We start from the raw sequence: 19839 nt of genomic DNA on the forward strand, positions 1-19839 counted from the left end.
AACTTCATGACCCAACTATGGTCATGAACCCAGATTAAGAACCACTTATCTAAAACTTTCTGTAGCAGATAGGAAAGGATAATCATCCTCTCCACCAACTTTTTTTTAGAAACTTTTTTTTAAATCTTTGCTCTTCTTAAAGAACAAAGGATGAACAATAAGAAGTTCTTCCCTAACTGTGACCTCTGGCTCCTATTTCCTTATTTCATTAAGTGTAAGTAGAGGTAGAAAGGTAAATCAAGCTCTCTAATGACTGAAAGTTGTTCATTTGAAGTGCCTACTCACTCTGCCTTAAAAAAAAAAAGTTCAGTAGGAATTTTATCTTTCTGTCCTAAATGGTGAGATATCCCTGAAGCATGATGACATAATTCACCTCACACTGGACTTCACTTCATCCCTCTTTTTCCTTTTTCTACTTTAATTTTCCAAGATCCTGAGACTATTGTTATCCTTACTCCCAGGCTGGAGTACAAGACCATGTTAAAGTGGACAGAAAAGGGGAAAGTGAAGCATAAAATATGCTTCTTGACGGCAGAACTTTGTGTTGATTTATAGTATCCCCACTGTCTTGCATGATACTTCATACACCATGCCTAAAAGTTAGAGCATTGGTCTAAGAAATCCTTTTTTAACAAAGTGGTTTTCACTGCTGTTCTCTTCCTCTCTTGGCTCATCTGCTTTCTTCTCCAGCCAGGAACACATTCTCCCTTATCCTACTTCTTTTTCCTAATTTGAGTTCCCAAACATTCACCCAATGGTGGGCATTCTGCTGCTTTTTTTTTTAATCCAGGGTTCTGGGTATAATATTTCATAGGTTCAACACCTATATTTACTTATCTAAAATCAGCTCATCTATTTTATGATTAAAACAAATGATAAATGATCAAAAGAGAATTTCTCCAGCTTAATGCATTCTCTGTACAATTTTAAATAATTTTCCAGTGGTCATATATTCTTCATTACTTACCTCTGCTGTCTGGAGAAGAAAACGGTTTTTAGTGTTAATTGGAAACTCTCTTGGTATTGTCACACTAGGTCCAGTAACAGTTACTCTCATGTCTGTCTGTCCAGTGGTAGTGAGAGCAGCAAATGTAGATAAAGCATGCAAGGCCACAATAGTATCCTGGTAGAGGAAAGGAAGAAATAATTTATAGAGTAAAAATACAACAGTTAAAGGATTCTGATTTTTTCCCAATAACCAAAGGCAATGTAAATTACTTTTTTCCTGTAAAAAATAACAATTACTAGGATAATAAGACAATTCCTTCTAAAGGTATATTAGATGAGAAAAAAGCTCCTTAGATGACTAGCTAATTATCTCCTGTAACATCAGAGGTAAGGAACCAATCAGATATACCTAAGTCAGCTTCTCTACCTTTCCTATTAAAGTGACCCAGCTGTGTTTAAATAGCATTGAAGAACTAAGGAGGTGATGGAGTGCCAGAAACAACTAGGGGCTTTTGATTGACTTGTTTGTGCTGAAAAATCCTATGACTTTAACAAAAAGCAGCTGTAAAGGATACAGACCTGGAAAAGATAAACTGTGTCTCAAACGTAGCAGGAACAAATGTCTTATCAGGACTGAGAAGAAAATTCGATTTACCTTTAAAATGGCACTTACAAAATATTGTTAACCATACCTTATTATAATTTTTAAAGTACAAAAGGACTTTAAGAATGTTTATTGTAAAATAACCTCTTTATTCCCTTATCACAAAGCCTTAAATTGTTTATTTTAAAGTCATCAATCAACCAGTCAACCAGTTGATACATATTCTATAAGAAACCAGATGTTAAATTTACCATATTGAATAGGGGGAAATGTGAAAATGGAAAAGAAACACAAACCCAATAGATACTTCCACTCATAAGGATTAAAAACCCTAATTTTACCAAAGAAAATCTTAAGATGGAATCTCAAAGCATGGAAGCTTTATATCCCATCTAATGGAGACATCATGTAACTATAAAATGATAATTATAAAATGTCTTCATATATGGCTTAGTGAAAATAACTTCCATTTCTTTATAGTCACAGAATTCCATAAAGCCCAAAATCCTATTTTTTTAGAACAGCATGTAACAACTTTACACACACACATAAATAAAGTATATTTTCAAAAAATATCTTATCAGCTCTAACCTGAGTAGAGGAATAACCTCCCAGCCTATTTCTCTGCTTGCTTAACCACCTCATAATAGGCATTCCTTCTGCCATCCGATTTTGCAGGAAGTGTGACAATAATGCATAGGCTGCAACCTCAATGTCCAAGGAACTCGGCTGCCAGGATTTGGAAAGTTTGGATACTGAGGACTCCCAGAACTGCATACCCCCTGCAAGATAACAAAGCATCAAGATATATAACAGTGGGTGAAGGCTGGATGTTAAGCCCATTTCCAATCTGTATTTGTTAAGAAGAGTTTTAATCATACTAATTACTTCCAAATAGGGAGGTGATGAACTCAGAGTGCGGAATAAGGCATTTTTTTTAAAAATATGGCTGATGCAGAATTTGTTTTGCATGATTATAAATATCTGTAATGACCTTTGTTTTTCTTGCCTTCTCAATAAGTAGAACATAGGGAAGTGAAAGAAAGAGGATTCAAAACTGAAAATTAAATTGATTTTTTTAAAGGGAAAATTATATATCAGACATGGTCAGTACATCTGGTTGGTTTTGGTGAACTGGTTCCTCCTACCCCCAATTTTTTGTTTAATCTTTGTTACAAGGGTAGGATCACAAAGGAAAGAATGAGGAAGGTTATATTCAGAAATGAAGGTGATTTTAAAACAAAAGATATCGATAAAAGAAAAAGAAGAAAGAAGAAGGAGGAGGAAGAAGAAATAAGAGGAAAAAGAAGGAGAAGAAAGAAGAGGAGGAGGAAGAGAAGGAGGAGAAGAAGAAGAAGAATGTATACCTTAGTGCAGAAAGTAAAGCACACAACTCATTTGGATATCCCTTCCTAAAAGTACTTTAGGAGTCAGTGTGAAGTAATGGAAAGAAGCCTAGACGAAGTGTTATGAAACCTGAGCTGTCCCAGTTGTATCATTAACTAGCTGTATGAAGTCAGACCAGTCATTTAACCTCCCTAAGCCTAAGTTTCTCCAAATAAAGAGAGGTCTAGATAATAGCTACGAACTTTATTAGTTTTAAAATTCTATATGACATCATATTTCATTCTTAAAAAGTCACGGTAATAGAATTATAAATTATAGCCCCACACCTTCAGTAAAATTCATCATGTGGCCCCAATCTTGTAGAATTCTCCTAAAATTTCTTATGCCACAGGGGCAGATAAATAGCACACAATGTTTAGAGCACTGGCCTTGTGCCAGTCAGAAGGATCTGAATTCAAATTTTGCCTCAGTCACTTAACATTTCCTCGCTGTATGACCCTGGGCAAGTCACTTAATCCCAATTGTCACCACACACCAAAAATTCTTATGCCACATATCCTGGAGAGGACAAGGTTCTCCCTCTGGAGTTTCTCTTCCTATCCACCTTCCAAACACTGAAGGAACTATTTGAATTAGTAGCTATATCAATCAATCAATCACCTAGAGCTACATCTAAGCCAAAGATAATCAAGTGAGTAGATCTTTCAGCTCTACTGAAAGAAATAACAAGGATTCTTTCTGCTTCAGCAGAAACATTTGGAAGTCAGCCTGCTATATCAGAAAGTCTATTGGATTTGGAGTAACTAAAGTTCAAAACTCCCTCAGATATTTACTGAATGCCTGTCAAAAAGTCACTTAATCACTCTAAATCTGTTTCCTCACCTATATAATAGAGAATGGGGAGAAGGTTTAAACTTTATGGCCTTCAAATTTCTTTCTGCCTCTCATTCTAAGATAGACTGGGGTAGCCTCTCCTTTTTAGCTTCCTTGGATATTGTCTTCCCTCTTAGACTGAGAGCTCCTTGAGAGTAGGGACTCTGGTTTTGCCTTTCTTTCAATACCAAGTGGCTGATATATACAAGTGTTTAATAAATGTTTACCACCTGACTATTTTATTGTTGATGGTGATGATGATGATACAATGTTCTGTGAAATCTTACAAGTGTCTACCAACTTTATGAGATTATCCTTTATTTAAATTAGCAAAATTTAGAATTAATAGGTATGATATTTCCACAATACTCCTTTACATATTAGATTGCTTATAGATTGACACTAAAACATATGTTTAGATTTGGTGGTATTCTAATTGAAAGAGGATTACAGAAAACAGGGGAGAGAACAGCTTAATGGATGTATAACATCTGGGCCACCTTGCAGGAGACATCAAATAGTCAAAATGATAAAAACTCACTTCAATAATCTCAGCATCTATCCCCTTTAAAATAATTTAAGTATTATTGCTATTTAATCAGTTAGTCACATCTTATTCTTCATGACCCCATTCAGGGTTTTCTTAGCAAAGATGTTGGAATAGTTTGCCATTTCTTTCTCCAGCTCATTTTACAAATGAGGAAACTGAGGCAAATAGGGTTAAGTAACTTGCCTAGGGTCACATAGCTAGAAAGTGTCTGAAGCCAGATCTGAATTCACAAAGGTGAATCTTCCTGATTACAGATCTGTTATGATAACCACTGTACCACCCAACTGCCCCAAAGGGACTTTAGAAGCCATCAAACTCAAACCTCTCCATTTTCTAATAATAATAAGAGTTAATAATTATATGACACATTAAGGTTTAAAAAAGTCTTAGTTTCATTTGATCCTCACAATCCTAGCAGGTAGGGGCTATTATGATTCCATTTTATAGTTACAGAAATTAAGGGGCTTTACAGTTTGTAAATAGCTAGTGAAATATTTGAATCCAGATCATTATGACTCCAAATCCACCTATTCATTATTCTATGCATTCTTTAAATCAGAAAATCTTAGGCAAGCAAGTCCATTAATTTTCAGTTCACTGAACACAGGCAGATCTAAACCCAGTGTTCCCTGCAACAAAGAAATCACAAGCTATAAATAATAAAAGAATACACTTACCTTCATGTTCTGCTCTCTGATTCAACATATCCAGAGCCGCTCTCCCCTCAGAACTGTCCACAGATGACAATGCATAACTTATGAGAGCTAGAGTATAGTTATCTGAAACACCTTCCCTGAACTGGGACTCCAAAAAGTTAACAGATGCTCTCATATCCATAGAAGCCTAGACAAACATGGAGATATTAGGATATTATCTTATTTAAATAACAAACCCTGATGATACTTAGGAACCTGACACATTGTCATTTTTAAAATGTGTAACTAACTTTTACAATAACAGGTAATTAGGCTTTGTCCTCCAAAGAAAGAAGGATTACTGAAAAAATAAACAATTGTTTATTTTTAACAGGATGTTAGTGAATTTCCAATGAAGAATGCTGACCTGGAGTAAAAGTTGGGTTTGTACTTGGGTAGAATAGCACATGATTCAATTTCAGGAATGAACATTATAAATTCAGGAGACAAAATTGATCTATCACACTTAGTGCAGTGATGGGAACCTAAAAGGTGATCAATGATTCAGGCTCAGCACTGTATCCTCTGTACCAACTACTTGCCCACACACATGTATCTTTTTTTAAATAAGAAAATCATTAGACAATGACTTGTTGGAAAATGTTTTTACCAAAGTAGATAACGTTCATTTAAAAAAAAACTATTCCTATTAAATGATAAAATATTTGTTAACATATTAATGATACATTTTTCAATGTTTGCCTAAGATTTTTTTAAATATAATTAACAGAACTTCTTTGGCTACTCCCAACACTGACCTATCTAGTGGATTGTTGAAACATGGAAGCAAAGTAGTATAGGTCCAAACCGGGTTCCTTAGATATAGATTTAGGAAGCAAAATAACTGAATCTCTGGAGCCTGAAATATCCCTTCCTTGTTATTTCACTTATTCAAATACAACAAAAAGTTAAATACCTGGTATTTCTGATAACCTAAGAGGGATGTCAGAATATAGGCTGTAAGGGTAATTGGACTATTATTGCCACCTTGAAGGTCACTATGGATCACTTTTCCTGGTTCCCAGAATTCACCATTAGGTTTCCTATGTTTCTTAAGCCAGGAAAATGTTCTGTGTAGCACATCCTGATCAATATCTATGTAAGGAGAAGCTTGAAGAAAACATCTTAGGACAAAAGCTGATAACCTAGATGTAGAAGAAAATAGAACTCTTAAAATGAAGTACATGTTATAAAACATTCTAAATATTAAATACAAAGAATTGATGCTTTGGGAACCTATGTCCTATGAATTCGATATACCCATATCTAATGAATAAAATGTCCTATAAGTAGAAATATATTTACTATTTTTATTACCAAATATATATATATATATATTTGAATGAAATTCATATTTTATTTGTGAAATACTGTAGCAATTTATTAAGGAAGAATAAAAATGTTGTATTCTATCTTATATCTACAGAAATCAACTAAGATTTTCATTATTTATAGCCCAGAATCAAATTACATTACTTTTTTATTACTGTTATCTAAATGTATTACTTTTGAGGAAAAACAACAATGATAATATCCTCTCCTTCAGGTCATCAAGTTTAGTAGAAGTAGGATGTCAAGTGAAATAACAATGAAGAAGTGACCAGTTATACTCTACAAATTTCAGAAGAAAAAGGGAAATGGGATACTGAAAAAGAAGAGGCAATAAAGGACAGTGTTTAGGCACTGGATTTAGAGTTAGGAAAACCTGGATTAAAAGACCACCTCATCTGGACAAGTTTTGTCTCTCCATTAGATTATAATGCTCTTGAATTAAGGGACTATTTTTTACCTCTTTTTATATTTCCTGCACTTAAAGGATAATAGGCACTTAATAATGTTTATTGAATGGATGAACTTTATATCTTTGAGTTTTGATTTCATGATCTGTAAAATGAGAGAGCTGGATGCCACTTCCCAGGTCTAGATGTATAAAGCTACAATAAGAATCAGTTAAGTCATCTAAAGATAATATCATCTAACACTGGATCTGTTGTCATTGGTTATAACAAGAAAATGGAGAAGGCATCATAATCAACATTTTATTTCCATCTCCCAATGACAAACCCAGGAGCTCATTCTATTACTATGGCAATCTAATCAGATAACTTTATACTGAATTTTATTTCATAATAGAAAACTTTAGAGAATTAAGACAGACCATCCTGTCCTTTTATTACATTCTCACAAATTGTTCCTATCAGATGTACAATCACCTCAAAGCATTCCATGTAACTTCATCCACAGTGACAAAATTATTACTCAATTTCCAAAAAGATGAAAGTGGCTTTCTTCAGAATTGCCTAGGCTACTGCCTAAAAGAGAATAACTTCAAAATTGAGCAATGGTTCTGATGAAAATTAAGCTGGAAGACATCTCATTGAGAAATTTCTGACAGTTTCTTGAACATTTTCATCTCAGTGCACTGAGTTATGTGTTCCTGATCTAAGATATAGATTAATTTTGCTGGTAAACATACATACCATGTGCTCCCAGAAGGATCATTATTTCCAAAAGCACTAAAAGAACCATCATCCCTTTGGTATAGAAGTTCTCTTTGGTAGCCTGAAGACATGAAAAGAGACAAGGATGTTCAGTATTAACTTCATAGTCAGTGTTTTCTTATAAAGAAAATAAGAGCAGAAGAAAGAAAAGGAAAAGGCATGAAGTATTTATGTAGCATATACTACTGCAGATCCTCTAAGGGATATAAAAAATGAACTGCTATAATACATCACAAGAAATGAGAGGAAGAAGATTATAATTAAAAGTTATAATTTATTAGTTTAAAAAACTAAACAAGTTTAAGTGGCCATACTTATGCTCAAATAGCATAATTAAGTTTTAATTAAGATATTTTAATTTTAAAAATTAATATTTTCATCAAAAGCATGAACACGTCTACCTTTTTAACATCTTACTCCTTTCTCCCTTTCCAAAAAGATAGCCAGTAAAATTTAATATTAATAAACTATTTATGATAATGAATTTAGCAAATTATTGTGATACGAAGAGCAGAAATTTGTTGATTAAACTGATTTACGTGATTCCTTTCTTAGTCTTCACATTAACTACATCAGGAAAGCAAAATGTAGCAGAATAGGGGAAGTAAGTCATGAAAATACTAAAAAATTTTCTCAAGTTTTAAATAACTTTCTTAATATCACAAATGTGACTGACAATGGAACTCAGGATAAGAACAGGTCTTTGATTTACAAACCAGGATTTCAACCACTATACAGGCTCTCTTCAATGCTTCATCATATGAATGGCCACAACTGAACTGTAACTTTTTAATCTTGGAAAACATGGAAATATTTTGGGACTCATGTAAACTATGGAAAACATTCCTGTAATTAGAATGACCTATCCAGAATAAAAAAGGACAGTATGCCCTCTAACGGCACAAATCTTATCAACAACTATTGTTCCAAGTATGAGATATTGTAAAAATTGGTCATGGGGATGAGATCATGTTGATGAGATCAGTACTCATGAAAATTACCTCTCAGGTGGCTGACCTCCAGGACTCTACACCAACAACTACCATCAATCCTCTGCCAGAGAAAGGCAGCACAAAGAAAATAAAATAATGAATTCTCCAGTTCTGAAGTAAACTTCCTTTGCTTATTTAGCTGGAATAGGGAATGTAAATGTTGAGCTATGATCATGGGTGACAGCAATTAGAAAAACATAACCTGGAGGGAACATATTCCCTATTGACATCTGAATGCTGGGAGAATTCTGTATTAAGCAATATAAGTAGAATTATTTTATTTCCCCTCTAAATCAGTTTTGGTCTATTGGTATTTATGGTGGTCAATTAATTCTTTGGAAAATGTTCATGCAAAAAGACACAGCTAATGCTTCTTTGTGGTGATGCCATAGGATTATGGCTCTGAATAGAGAAGGAAAAAAGATTCAAAGTAAGTTAGAAAAGAGAAAAAACAATGTTCTACAAAAAAAAACAAAACTTTGAAGTTATTCAAATATATCATAATAATACATAACATTTGTATAAATCTTAAGATTTACACAGTGTTTCACACATCCCTAGCAGGTAAGCATTGTTATTATCCCCATTTTACAAATGAGGAGATTAAGGTAAGCAAAGGTTAAGTGACTTGCTCATGATCAAATAATTTGCGAGTGTCTTAGGCAAGATCTAAACTCATCCTTTTCTGGAATTCAGATCTGGCACTCTATCCACTATGCTACCTGTCAATGTAGAAATAAGAGACAGGGGGAAAAAAAGGAGAAAGGTAGTAAATGGGATCTTTATAGGTTTTTAATAAAGAACTTGTATTTTTTTCTCTTGTCTCAGGATCATACTTTGAAGACTGACTACAAAACCAGAACCTTCTCCTTTTCTGCTTTTATTTAGAGGAGATAATACACATTAACTAAAGATTTTTTCTGATTACTCACAAAATTGAGTTTTAAGTAATGTAACCCTAAAAATTAAATATCTGAGAGAAATCTCCAATTAACAGATTAAGTATTTGCAATACAAATCTAAGACACTTTGTTGTAATGTCCTTGTGGACTTTTTTTTCCTTTCTTTTTCAGCAATGGAAGAGGCAGCGAGGTGGTCCAGTAGATAGACACTGAATCTAGTGTAAGGAAGCCCTAAGATCAAATCCAGGCTCAGACTAACCCTATAACCCTGGGCAAACATTTAATCTCTAGCTACCTCAGTTTTCTCAACTGTAAAATGTTAATAATGATAATAGCATCTATCTACCAAAGAAATAATATTTATAAAGTACTTAATATAGTGCTTAGCAAAAAGTAAGTGCTTAATAAATACTTATTTTCAGTTCCTTCCTACTTCATTCATTGATGCAGTAAGTACTTTTAGCCAAAATATATTATGTTAAGAGTATTGATCTCCTATGCCAAAGAAAGAATTAAATGGGGAAAAAACCACACTGTCTGAATATAAGATTTAATAACATAATAATGACTCAAGAAAACCACTTAATTTTTTAAAAATGAAAACCAACCATATAAGAGATTTTAGAAAGTCTGACCAAAAATAAGTAATTCAGTCTTTAAAAGAAGGCAAATTGTTTCTGGGACACATATCATTTTACTTAATACCATTAATTTGTATTTCACTTTGACAATATAGTTTAGTTCAATGTTGGCTAAAGAATTGTTTAAAAGTTAGGTACAGCTCGGAGTGTTATGGCATAGTTTTTCAACACCTCCTTGATACTTCAAAAGTGTGGCCCACAGAAACCACATACTTGTAGCTTCCTAAAAAGAAATTGGAATATTATTTTTTTTTCATTTCTGTGGAAAACCAATAAATTTATTTCACCTCCATCCTTAATTTTACAAGATCAATGAATTACAAAAGATTCTTGTTCTGAAATGCCCCTAAATTTTTGAAAAGTTACCTCAGAGTATTTCAGCTTAAACAAATACTCTTATAAATATGTCATTTTTAGAAGAAAACAAAAGAGATTGAGATCTTTGGCCTTTCATATATAAGAAAATCTCTTTTAAAACAAAATGAAGTCTCATTCTACATAGTCAGCTCTTTTGGTCAGAAGGAGAAATTCATTTATCAGTCCTCCAGAATGATAACTGATCACTGTTCATGGCTGATATATTCTGTTCTGTTCTGTTTGACTATTCAAATTTATTACAAGGATTTTGTTTGCCTTTTTTCCCCAGGGAGGGGAGAGGAGAAGAGGAAAAAATATTTTTAACTGAAAAAAATTAATTTAAAAAGCAAAATAAGGACATCATATATATGTAATTACAAGAATTGCTTATTTTTAAATTACAAATATTGAATAGTCATAGTTCCAGTTTATAAAATATATGTAAAATGTAGAGTTCATTTATATTATTCCAAGAGGTCTATTCAGTTTTATTTTTAGAAAAAAATATATAATTATAATAGTTCTTTCCTATTTCCTTTAAAACAACTCACCTAAATTCCTTATGCTTGTTAATAAAAAGTATTTTTTTAAAGATAGACTATGAGATAGTCCCAAATACTCATGATTAAACCCTTAGCAAAAATGGTCATGACTACTTCTGGAGCTATTTCAAAATCAACAGCATCAACAATATAGAATAGTTTAAAGCTATTAAGACTTAAAACTTCAGAGAGTTTGGGCACAACCTAATTGTGTCTTGATCCATATTTAAAAGATTCCACTTCATGGACTGATAAATGAAAAAAAACAAAACAAAGTGCAAACAAAAGAGCAAATAGTTAGAACTTTTCCCTAGGGATCACAACCATATACCTGTATTGCAATTAGCAGCCACTAGGACCTCCTGAGTCCTAGCTCACTCTAGGAAATCTCCTAGCCCACACTATTCCACACAAAATATAAAACAAAGAGCTCTGTCCTAAGATCAACAGTCACCTTCTGGCTGTACTATTGTGGAACCAAATGTTGCCACCAAAGCCTTTAATAATGTTCCTGATTTCCTTGTTTAGGATCTATTCTCCACCTGCTCCCTTATGCTTCATTTAATCTTTGGTTCCCAATCACTATTTAAATACTCACATTCTGCTTCCAATTCTACCATTTTACACAGCCTAGATCCGTGGATGTCAAACTTGGCAATTAAAACCAGCTATTCATTATGATTTAAGGAGCTGGACTCATGGTACTCACTTGCTCACTTACTCTTTCTATAGTATACTATTCCATTTCCCTAGCTCACGTTATGATCATACATCTACCTCATCTGACCAATTGCTACTCACAGCTCAGAGTGAACACAAACTTAAAACTTGATCCCCCAATTCCTCTATGTATAGGATTCTGTTTAGGATAAATGAAAACATGAAACACATAGAAAAAAATACAAAAAGGAAAATTTAGGAAGACCTCCTATCCAAAGGACATTTGCCCTGGACTTTATTTATACAAATTCATGAGCAAAGTAGTGAAATTAATACTAAATATTTTTGCTTCTTCACTCCGTTTCTTTTTATCCATTCCAGTCTACTTAATAAGCCTTTGTTATATGTCTGCTAAGTATAAGAAGGTCATCCATGGCATTCTGCGCTATCACCAGTATTCTTAATTTTGGTCTTACCACTGGACTTTGATGACTAAGGAAGCAATAATGAAATAGTGAGACTGATGACTATAAAAATCACATAAATTCAATTTATGTGCCAGTTAAGACATTTCCCATAATGTCATTGGTCTTCTTTGTAAATGAAGAATGAACAACAACAAAAACCAAGTATAAGTATAGAATCTATGTTCCAAAGTACCTTATAATATATATATATGATACTGCTAGGTAGTAGTAGTGATACATTGTGATGACCGCGTATTTTAAAATCAGCCGGAGTCAGGAATTCAGGTTAAGGGAAAATCCTCAATCTTTATTCTTTGTGGAGATAAAGGGGGATGGCGATAGGAATGCATGCAGCCGCAACATGAACCCAGCCAGCAGTCTCTCTGCTTCTCTCTCCACCTCTCTCCACCCACCAAAATTGCCTCTACGTCATTTCTTATACAACACATCAAAACTTGCACAAAGAGTGGGTGGAGACCATTCTTTCTCCAAGAATATATTAATAGAGTATGGTCCAATTACTATTTAGTCTCACGTGCTTGAAAAAAAAATCACGTGCTAGAAAAAAAACAATTTTTTTTAGATAATACTTTGGTGGAAACACACTGTGGCTTGTTTTTTTTCTAGCAGATTTCCTACATTCTGACCTCCAGTGCATTAACTCAAACTTCAGCCCATTGCAATACATTTGATGTGTAATGAGTAAGATAATCAAAACAATTTAATTCAACAAGAATTTACTCTAGAGTGGCCCTTTTATATGGTAAGCAATGTGCTTAGAATAGAAGCAATGTGCTAGAGATAGAACAAAAAGTCACTTCCTAGGACCATATAACATAGTAGTTAGATAACATATGTTCACAAATAACTATAAGAATATGTATGATAAATGAATTGGAAAGATCAAAGAGAAACAAATAAGATTTGGAGAGCCAGAATAAAGGTTCCTTAAAGGTGTAGCTATACCTTGAAATTAGAAAGCCAAATAGAAGAGTTATTGAGAGGAGAGTTTGGAAAGTTGTCCTGACTGTGTAGTAAGAGGACCTAGATTCATGTTTTAACCATGTCTGTGTGACCTACCTGTTTGATCCAGGATAGTAGATAGATTCATTTTACCCATATATCTTGGCTGATTGCCATCAGATTTTGAACTTATAAACCTAGAGCTGGTAGCTCTGAGGCCACCAATTTAACTCCCTTATTTAACAGATAAGGAGACTGAGACTCAGGAAAGTTATATGATTTAATCAATGTCAGAGAATTAATGTGGGAGTAAGACAGGATCTGAACCCAGATCTTCTGACTCCTAAAGAAGGGTAGTATACCAAACTGACTTCTAAACAATTCTCATTTGGCCATTAAAGCCCTTCACAATTTGGCTCCAGCCTATATTCCCAGATTTATTATACATTACTTCCCTATATACATTCTAAAATCCAGGTGAACAGATCTACTTGCATTCCTCACATATGACTTTCATTTCTAACTCCATTGAAAAAGGCTATCTCTATGCCTAGATATATTCTCTCCTAGAATCTCATACTTAGTTTAAGATTTAACTCAAGATCTATCTATAACATAAGGTCTTTCTTAATCTTCACAGCTATTAGTACTTCCTTCCAACACAAATAACCTTATATTTATTTTCTTTATATTTTGTATCTATTCTAATGTATTTTCCCTTAATTGATTATAAGCTCCTTGAAGACACAGACTGCTTCCTTTATTATGTCTTTATATCCCTAGTATACAGTAGGTGTTTAACAATTGCTCGCATTTTCTTTTTGTGGTGTCAAAAGAATTGGAAGTTGAGAGGATGCCCATCAATTGGGGAATAACCTAACAAGCTATAGTATATGATTCTGATGGAATACTATTGTGCTATAAGCAATAAGCTAGATGTTCTCAGAAAAACTTGGAGAGAGTTGTATGATATAAAGTGAAATGAATAAAACCAGGAGAACACTATACATAGTAACATCAATAGTGTGTGATTATCAATTGTCAATGACTTAACTCTACTGGTTAGTACAATGATTTAAGACAATTTTAAAGGACTTATGATGAAAAATGCTCTCTACCTCCAGAGAAAACTGATGGAGCCTGAATGAAGATCTAAGTAAACTTTTTTAATTTTATTTTTCTTGGGTTCTTTTTTGTTTGTGTTTTCTTTTGTAACATGGTTAATATGGATATTTGTTAGATGACTGAATGTGTATAATCTATGCAATATTGCTTGCCTGCTCAAGGAGGGGGAGAAGAAAAGAAAGTAGAGAAAGAATTTAGTACTCAAAAACTTTTTAAATGTTAAAGTGTCTTTCACCTGAAATTCAAAAAAAAAAAAGATACAAAAATTTTCCCAAAAGAATTGCTTGCTAATTGTTTGGTTGAATTAATCAAGAGTCAGATCAGACTCCTTCATCCCTTTCAGCACTGGCTTCTCTCATCCGTAGCCACTTAGTATCTTTTAATCCATCCTACTGTCTTACTACTATCCATAAGAAATGTAAGACAAAATTCATCTCTTTGAAAGATCTACACAGGTTTAACTATTTCTAGAAGATGCAAAAAAAATGTTATTTGTTTGTTAAAATACTGACCTTGTCTCATAAACTGGATAGCTTTGTCTTTCACATTATTTGTCAGTTGTCTTGTATTAGTCAGGTAATTCAAAACATAGATATTTGGAGCAAAGTTGATCATATTCTGTTCACCACAGCCATAAGGCATCCGAATCAAGGACTCTAAACCATTGATAGAAGGCCCAAGAATATCTCCTGTAAACAAAAGATTAATGTTATATATAGAATTATGACGATAGTAGATTTTATTAATATGACCAAAAAATAGAACTAATTTTAAATTAAATTAAAACCTGAAAATTATAGTACATAGTAAACCTATATCAGTTGCTCCTATATAGACCCTTTTATAGGAAAAGTTAATGAGAATGAATGAACAAAGAATCATAATGGAGATTTAAGGGGAGAGAGGGAAGGCTTGATGGAGACATAGCATTTCAGGACTGAATTTATTTTATGTTAAAATGTAAATAAATAGTTGCCAAACTAGTTTAATTGATTATATTGCTCTACTGTTTAGTGTGCTCATATTAATGATGATAAGAAGGAATGCTTCAAATCACAAATAAGAGAAATGAAAATCAAAACAATTATAAGATTTTACCTCACACCAAGCAAAGTGAAAAAATTGACAAAGACTGGTATGGTAGTCAGTGTTGGAGAGACTGTGGAAAGCCAGGTTCACAAATGCACTGTTACCAAAATGACTGAAAGAATTCATTCTAATAAACAGTAGTGTTAGTTAATAAATTGGACCTCCAATTAACGATATTGGTAGGTATGATCCCTTATCTGGAGGACCAAATCCTTCTAGAATTGTATTTGTTATTGTTACAATTTTGCCAGACAAACCTGGGACAGGGTATTGAGACATAACTCAGTTTTGCCCTTCTCAATACTACTTCAGCACATTTTCCCTTAAATAAGAGCTTGGAATAAACATTTTTTATTTCAAACTTCCCCACTGCCTGGCATTCCAACAGTATGGAAGATAGTTGGACAAATAGGTCCATTGAATGGAAAACTAAAGTTTCTATACTTATTCTTTCTGAGAATTTCAACTTAATTTCAACTTAAATTGGATGTTTTGCTTTAGCTTTTGTTTTAAGAGGACAAGTGGGGAACATATGGAATAGAAAAATAGAAAGGATTGTTACCCTGGGAGATGTGAATTAGCAGAGTTTCTGAGAGGTTAAAACAAAGATGCTTGTCCCAGATCCTAAAATCCTGGTGGCCTCGTACTGCTATTAAATTCAGATGTCATTAATTAAAATTTTTCCTCTAGCTATATTCTGTTTGTAAAACACAGCTGTATAATCACACTATTTGGAGAGAGGTTATGCTTTCATAGTGACCTAAATATTATTTTGATGCTAGTAAAAGCTGAATTAAAAGGTTTATAATTCTGTGTTGCCTGAAGCCTATGAGTAGACTCCTGTGGTCTTGGCTACTTGTGTTTTGGAGAAGACCACAATGAGCATTTAAGAACTGGATTTCTCATGACTATAGAAAATAAAAAAGATCTTACATGGCTTAGAGTTTTGATATCTTTCCTTCGATCCCATCTATTTTAGGTCTCATAAAAATAAGAAATTTGCCAAACATCGAATAAATTAAAAATTATTTCTAAATAAAAAACTCCCAAGTTTAGATATAATCATAATCTGAGTTGACTGTATATTTTAATCTGCTTAGAGCCTAAAAGTATTGTGAGAATATAGTAAAATGTTGCATTATATATTAACAAAACTGATTTTGCTTTCACACAGGAACTTTAAAGAATTGTATCAATGTTACCAAAATTATTTTCCTGATTTTCCCAGAAAGACCTATGTCATTCAGGTTCTAAAACAAGTCAGAACCTAGGTTTGATCAGTGTTCTATGTATTAAAGATATTACTTCCCTGTACCAATCCCTCCCTCCAATTTACTGAGTCAGGGATACATACTGTCTATAAGTCTATGTAAGATGCCTTTTTGCTCTATGATCAGAGTTCAGTAAGGGTTGATATCATTTTCCCCCAGTATCCTCTTAGGGAAGTAACAGGAAGGAAAAAATCTACAGAGCTACAAACATAAAAAACAATAAATCCATACAATGTATTCTTACCAACAGCAGTGATATGAATTTTTTCACTACCAATCACTCTATCAGGAGGGAAAGTGAAGTTCAAAGTATGGTTTGTAGTTGATAATTTGTTGCCAGTCAGATCCAAGAGGAGAGACTGTGAATATGATGTCTCTATTCCCTCAGCCTAACAAAACAAATAAATATAATTAATTCAATATTTATTAAATCACTCATAGAATTGAACTAGTTATAAATGAGAATACCTTACCAGTTACACAACACTTTAAATCATATTTTAAAATAATATGGAGGCAATTTGTATTAACAAATAATTTACAAAACTCTTTCTTCACAGCATCAACATGAGGTACCACATGGTATCTCTCCAACTAAATATCTATCTTTAAATATTTATTGATTGATCATTCCAGTAATCTAACTTCATAGCCTCATTTTACAAAAAGATAAACTAAAGCCAAGAGGTCCAGAACCTTGACCAAGTGAATACAACAAGTAAGTGAAAAATTGAAACTCAAATCCAGGTCATCAGAATGTGAATTTTTTGAAAGCAAGGTCCATATTTTGTTTCTTTTTGTATCCATAATGCTTAGTTATAATGTCTGGCACATAGTAAGAACTTAATAAATGTTTATTGACTAACTTCCTTGTGGACCAGGTCATTGGATTCCAAATCTAGAGCTCTATCCATCCATTGCATCACATGTTCCATCAACTTTCTTTCAATCGATTAAATATTTGTTAAGTATCTATAAGTAGTAGGTATTGGATTTAGAAGCTGAGAATAAAAATACCAAAAAAAATCCTTTCAAAGAGCTCTTCTCTTCTAATTAAATAAGGCATAGGTAGTTATATAATTGGAATTCTTTCAAAATCCTTTTCCTATTTGTATCTAATGGTAGTCATCTCTAGAATGGGGGTAAGGAGAAGAGGGGTGGGAAAGAAATTTACATGATATTTTTGTTGTATATTTGAAAGGAATAGCAAGTTGTGCATAGTAGATTTGCAGTTTCATGTGCAATCATCTTTTTTATTGTTATAAAAATGCCTGTTTTATTCCATAAATTTAAAATATTTTTAAATAAAAAAGGCAATCCCTTTCCAAAAGAATAATTGGAGTTTTTCATGAAGTCACCAAGTCTAAAAACTACAAAATCAAGTAGGAATTTAGTTCCAGCCAACAAGCAATTCATTCTACTTTTATTCATTCATACAATAAACACTAAGTATCCATTATGTATATTGGATTGTGCTAAACACTGGTGATATGAAAACAAAGCCATCCCTGCCCCAAAGACAAATGGACACAGGTAAAAGCAAAACAACTGGAAGACAGAGCACAATGTGCTCTCTAAGGTTGATTCTTAAAGGATCAGGGAATTCTTTCACAAAAGAGATCACATTTGAGCTTCTGTTTAAAGTTTGGTAAAGATGAAAAAAGAAATGTACTTCAGGCATGAAAGATAACTTGTACAAATGCTCAGAGGTGAAAGATAGATATTCAGTTGGGGAGATAGTTAATAGATCAGGCTGACTGGGACATAGTGCACAAAGGCAGAAAAGGCCAAAAAATACTGGGAATGTGGGTTGGAATCAAACATAGAGGATATGAAATGGACAATAGGGAGCCACCTATACGTTTTTGAGTAAGAGAGGGACACAGTCATACCTATGCTGTAGGAAGGTTGTTTGGGCAACTGCGTGAAGGATAGAATGGAGGAAGAAAAAAGCTCTGAAGAAGAATATCTATCAGGAAATTATTGAAATAGCCTGAATTAGAGGTAATAAAAATGTGAACTAGGGTGATGGCTAGATAAATGGAAAGGAGATAGTTTTAAGAAATGTAAAAATAAAATCAACAACACTTGGCAAATGATTAAATATGAGGAGCAAGAGAAGTAAAGAATCTAGCATGATTCTGAGGCTATGAAGCTAGATTACTGGAATGATCAATCAATAAATATTAAGTGTTTATGATGTGACAGAAGCTGTTTTAACTTCTGGAGCTATAAGGATGGTGATATACATACAAAGAAAAAATATAGGGAAGGATGACAAGAGGAATATTTTTGTGAAGGAAAAATAAAGGGTTCAATTTTAGACAGACTGAGTTTTTGATGCCAAAGGGACATTCCACATGGAAGGTCAGGTAATGATATGGAACTTTGATTCTTTACAAAGACTGAGAAAAAAATATGTAGATTTGAGTTGTCTACATAGAGATGATTATTGAACCCAAATTTGCAGATATGATCAGTAAGCAAAAAAATGAGGAAGGAAAACAAAAGAGAAATTGAGAGGTAGGAAGGCAAGTGTTTATAAGTATTCATAGTATAGCATGTCCTCAATGTAAAGATTTACTTCAAAGAAGCTTTTGACATTTCTTCTTCCCACATTGTCTAATTTGAGATTAAATAATCAAATTAATTCTTCATACTTTAATAGAGACCATTTTAATACTCTCAAACGTAATTGACTATAACAGACAATTAGTCAAGGTCTTATTCCCCAGTTAACTTTAAATGGGAAAAGTGACAAATATTCAAAAAAATTATATTCCTAAAAAGCAGTAAGGCATTGACTATAAGATGCACCAAAAGGAAATCATTTATTTTAATTCTCTCCTAAGAATTTAATTAATATAAAAATACTCTACTTACCCCATTTCCTTTATAATAAAATATAATTTGTCACTGAATTAATGTTTCAAGTACTTACTTTTACTAAAATGTTCTGGGTGATGGCATCAGAGGCACTGGGTGAAACTGCTGTCACAGTGATTGGAATCTCTCCTAAATGCTTTGGTTTAATTGGGAAAAGCACAGTTCTCCCATCCTCACTTGGCACTAGTATAGACTGTTGATGTCCTGTGGCATTTACTTCATTTGAAATCATAAGAATATCAAACTTGTCACTTGTCTCAATAGTTACTATAACCTGCAAAATAAAATAACACAAATTTGTTTTTATATTGAACCTCTGAAGTTGCTCCTACCTATATGAATTTTGAATCAATTATAACTATAGCTTTATAGCATAGAGCTGTAATATAGTCCTCAACTGCAGTTAATGAAATAAAAATTTGATTT

At 33.1% G+C, this 19839-nt stretch overlaps 1 protein-coding gene across 1 annotated transcript in view; it reads right to left on the minus strand.

Annotated features, from left to right (window-relative positions):
* CD109 (CD109 molecule) overlaps positions 1-19839 on the minus strand; it is a 152076-nt gene that overhangs the window by 19543 nt on the left and 112694 nt on the right. Inside the window, exons 21-28 of the mRNA XM_031964622.1 lie at positions 19469-19687; positions 16772-16916; positions 14680-14856; positions 7498-7579; positions 5934-6162; positions 5000-5165; positions 2144-2334; positions 968-1123 (exon numbers count right to left, since the gene is read on the minus strand). Of these exons, the coding sequence (XP_031820482.1) occupies positions 968-1123; positions 2144-2334; positions 5000-5165; positions 5934-6162; positions 7498-7579; positions 14680-14856; positions 16772-16916; positions 19469-19687 (1365 nt within the window). The remainder of the gene's footprint in view (positions 1-967; positions 1124-2143; positions 2335-4999; positions 5166-5933; positions 6163-7497; positions 7580-14679; positions 14857-16771; positions 16917-19468; positions 19688-19839) is intronic.

Source organism: Sarcophilus harrisii, chromosome 4 (assembly GCF_902635505.1).
Source record: "Sarcophilus harrisii chromosome 4, mSarHar1.11, whole genome shotgun sequence".
Classification (NCBI taxonomy): Eukaryota; Metazoa; Chordata; class Mammalia; order Dasyuromorphia; family Dasyuridae; genus Sarcophilus; species Sarcophilus harrisii.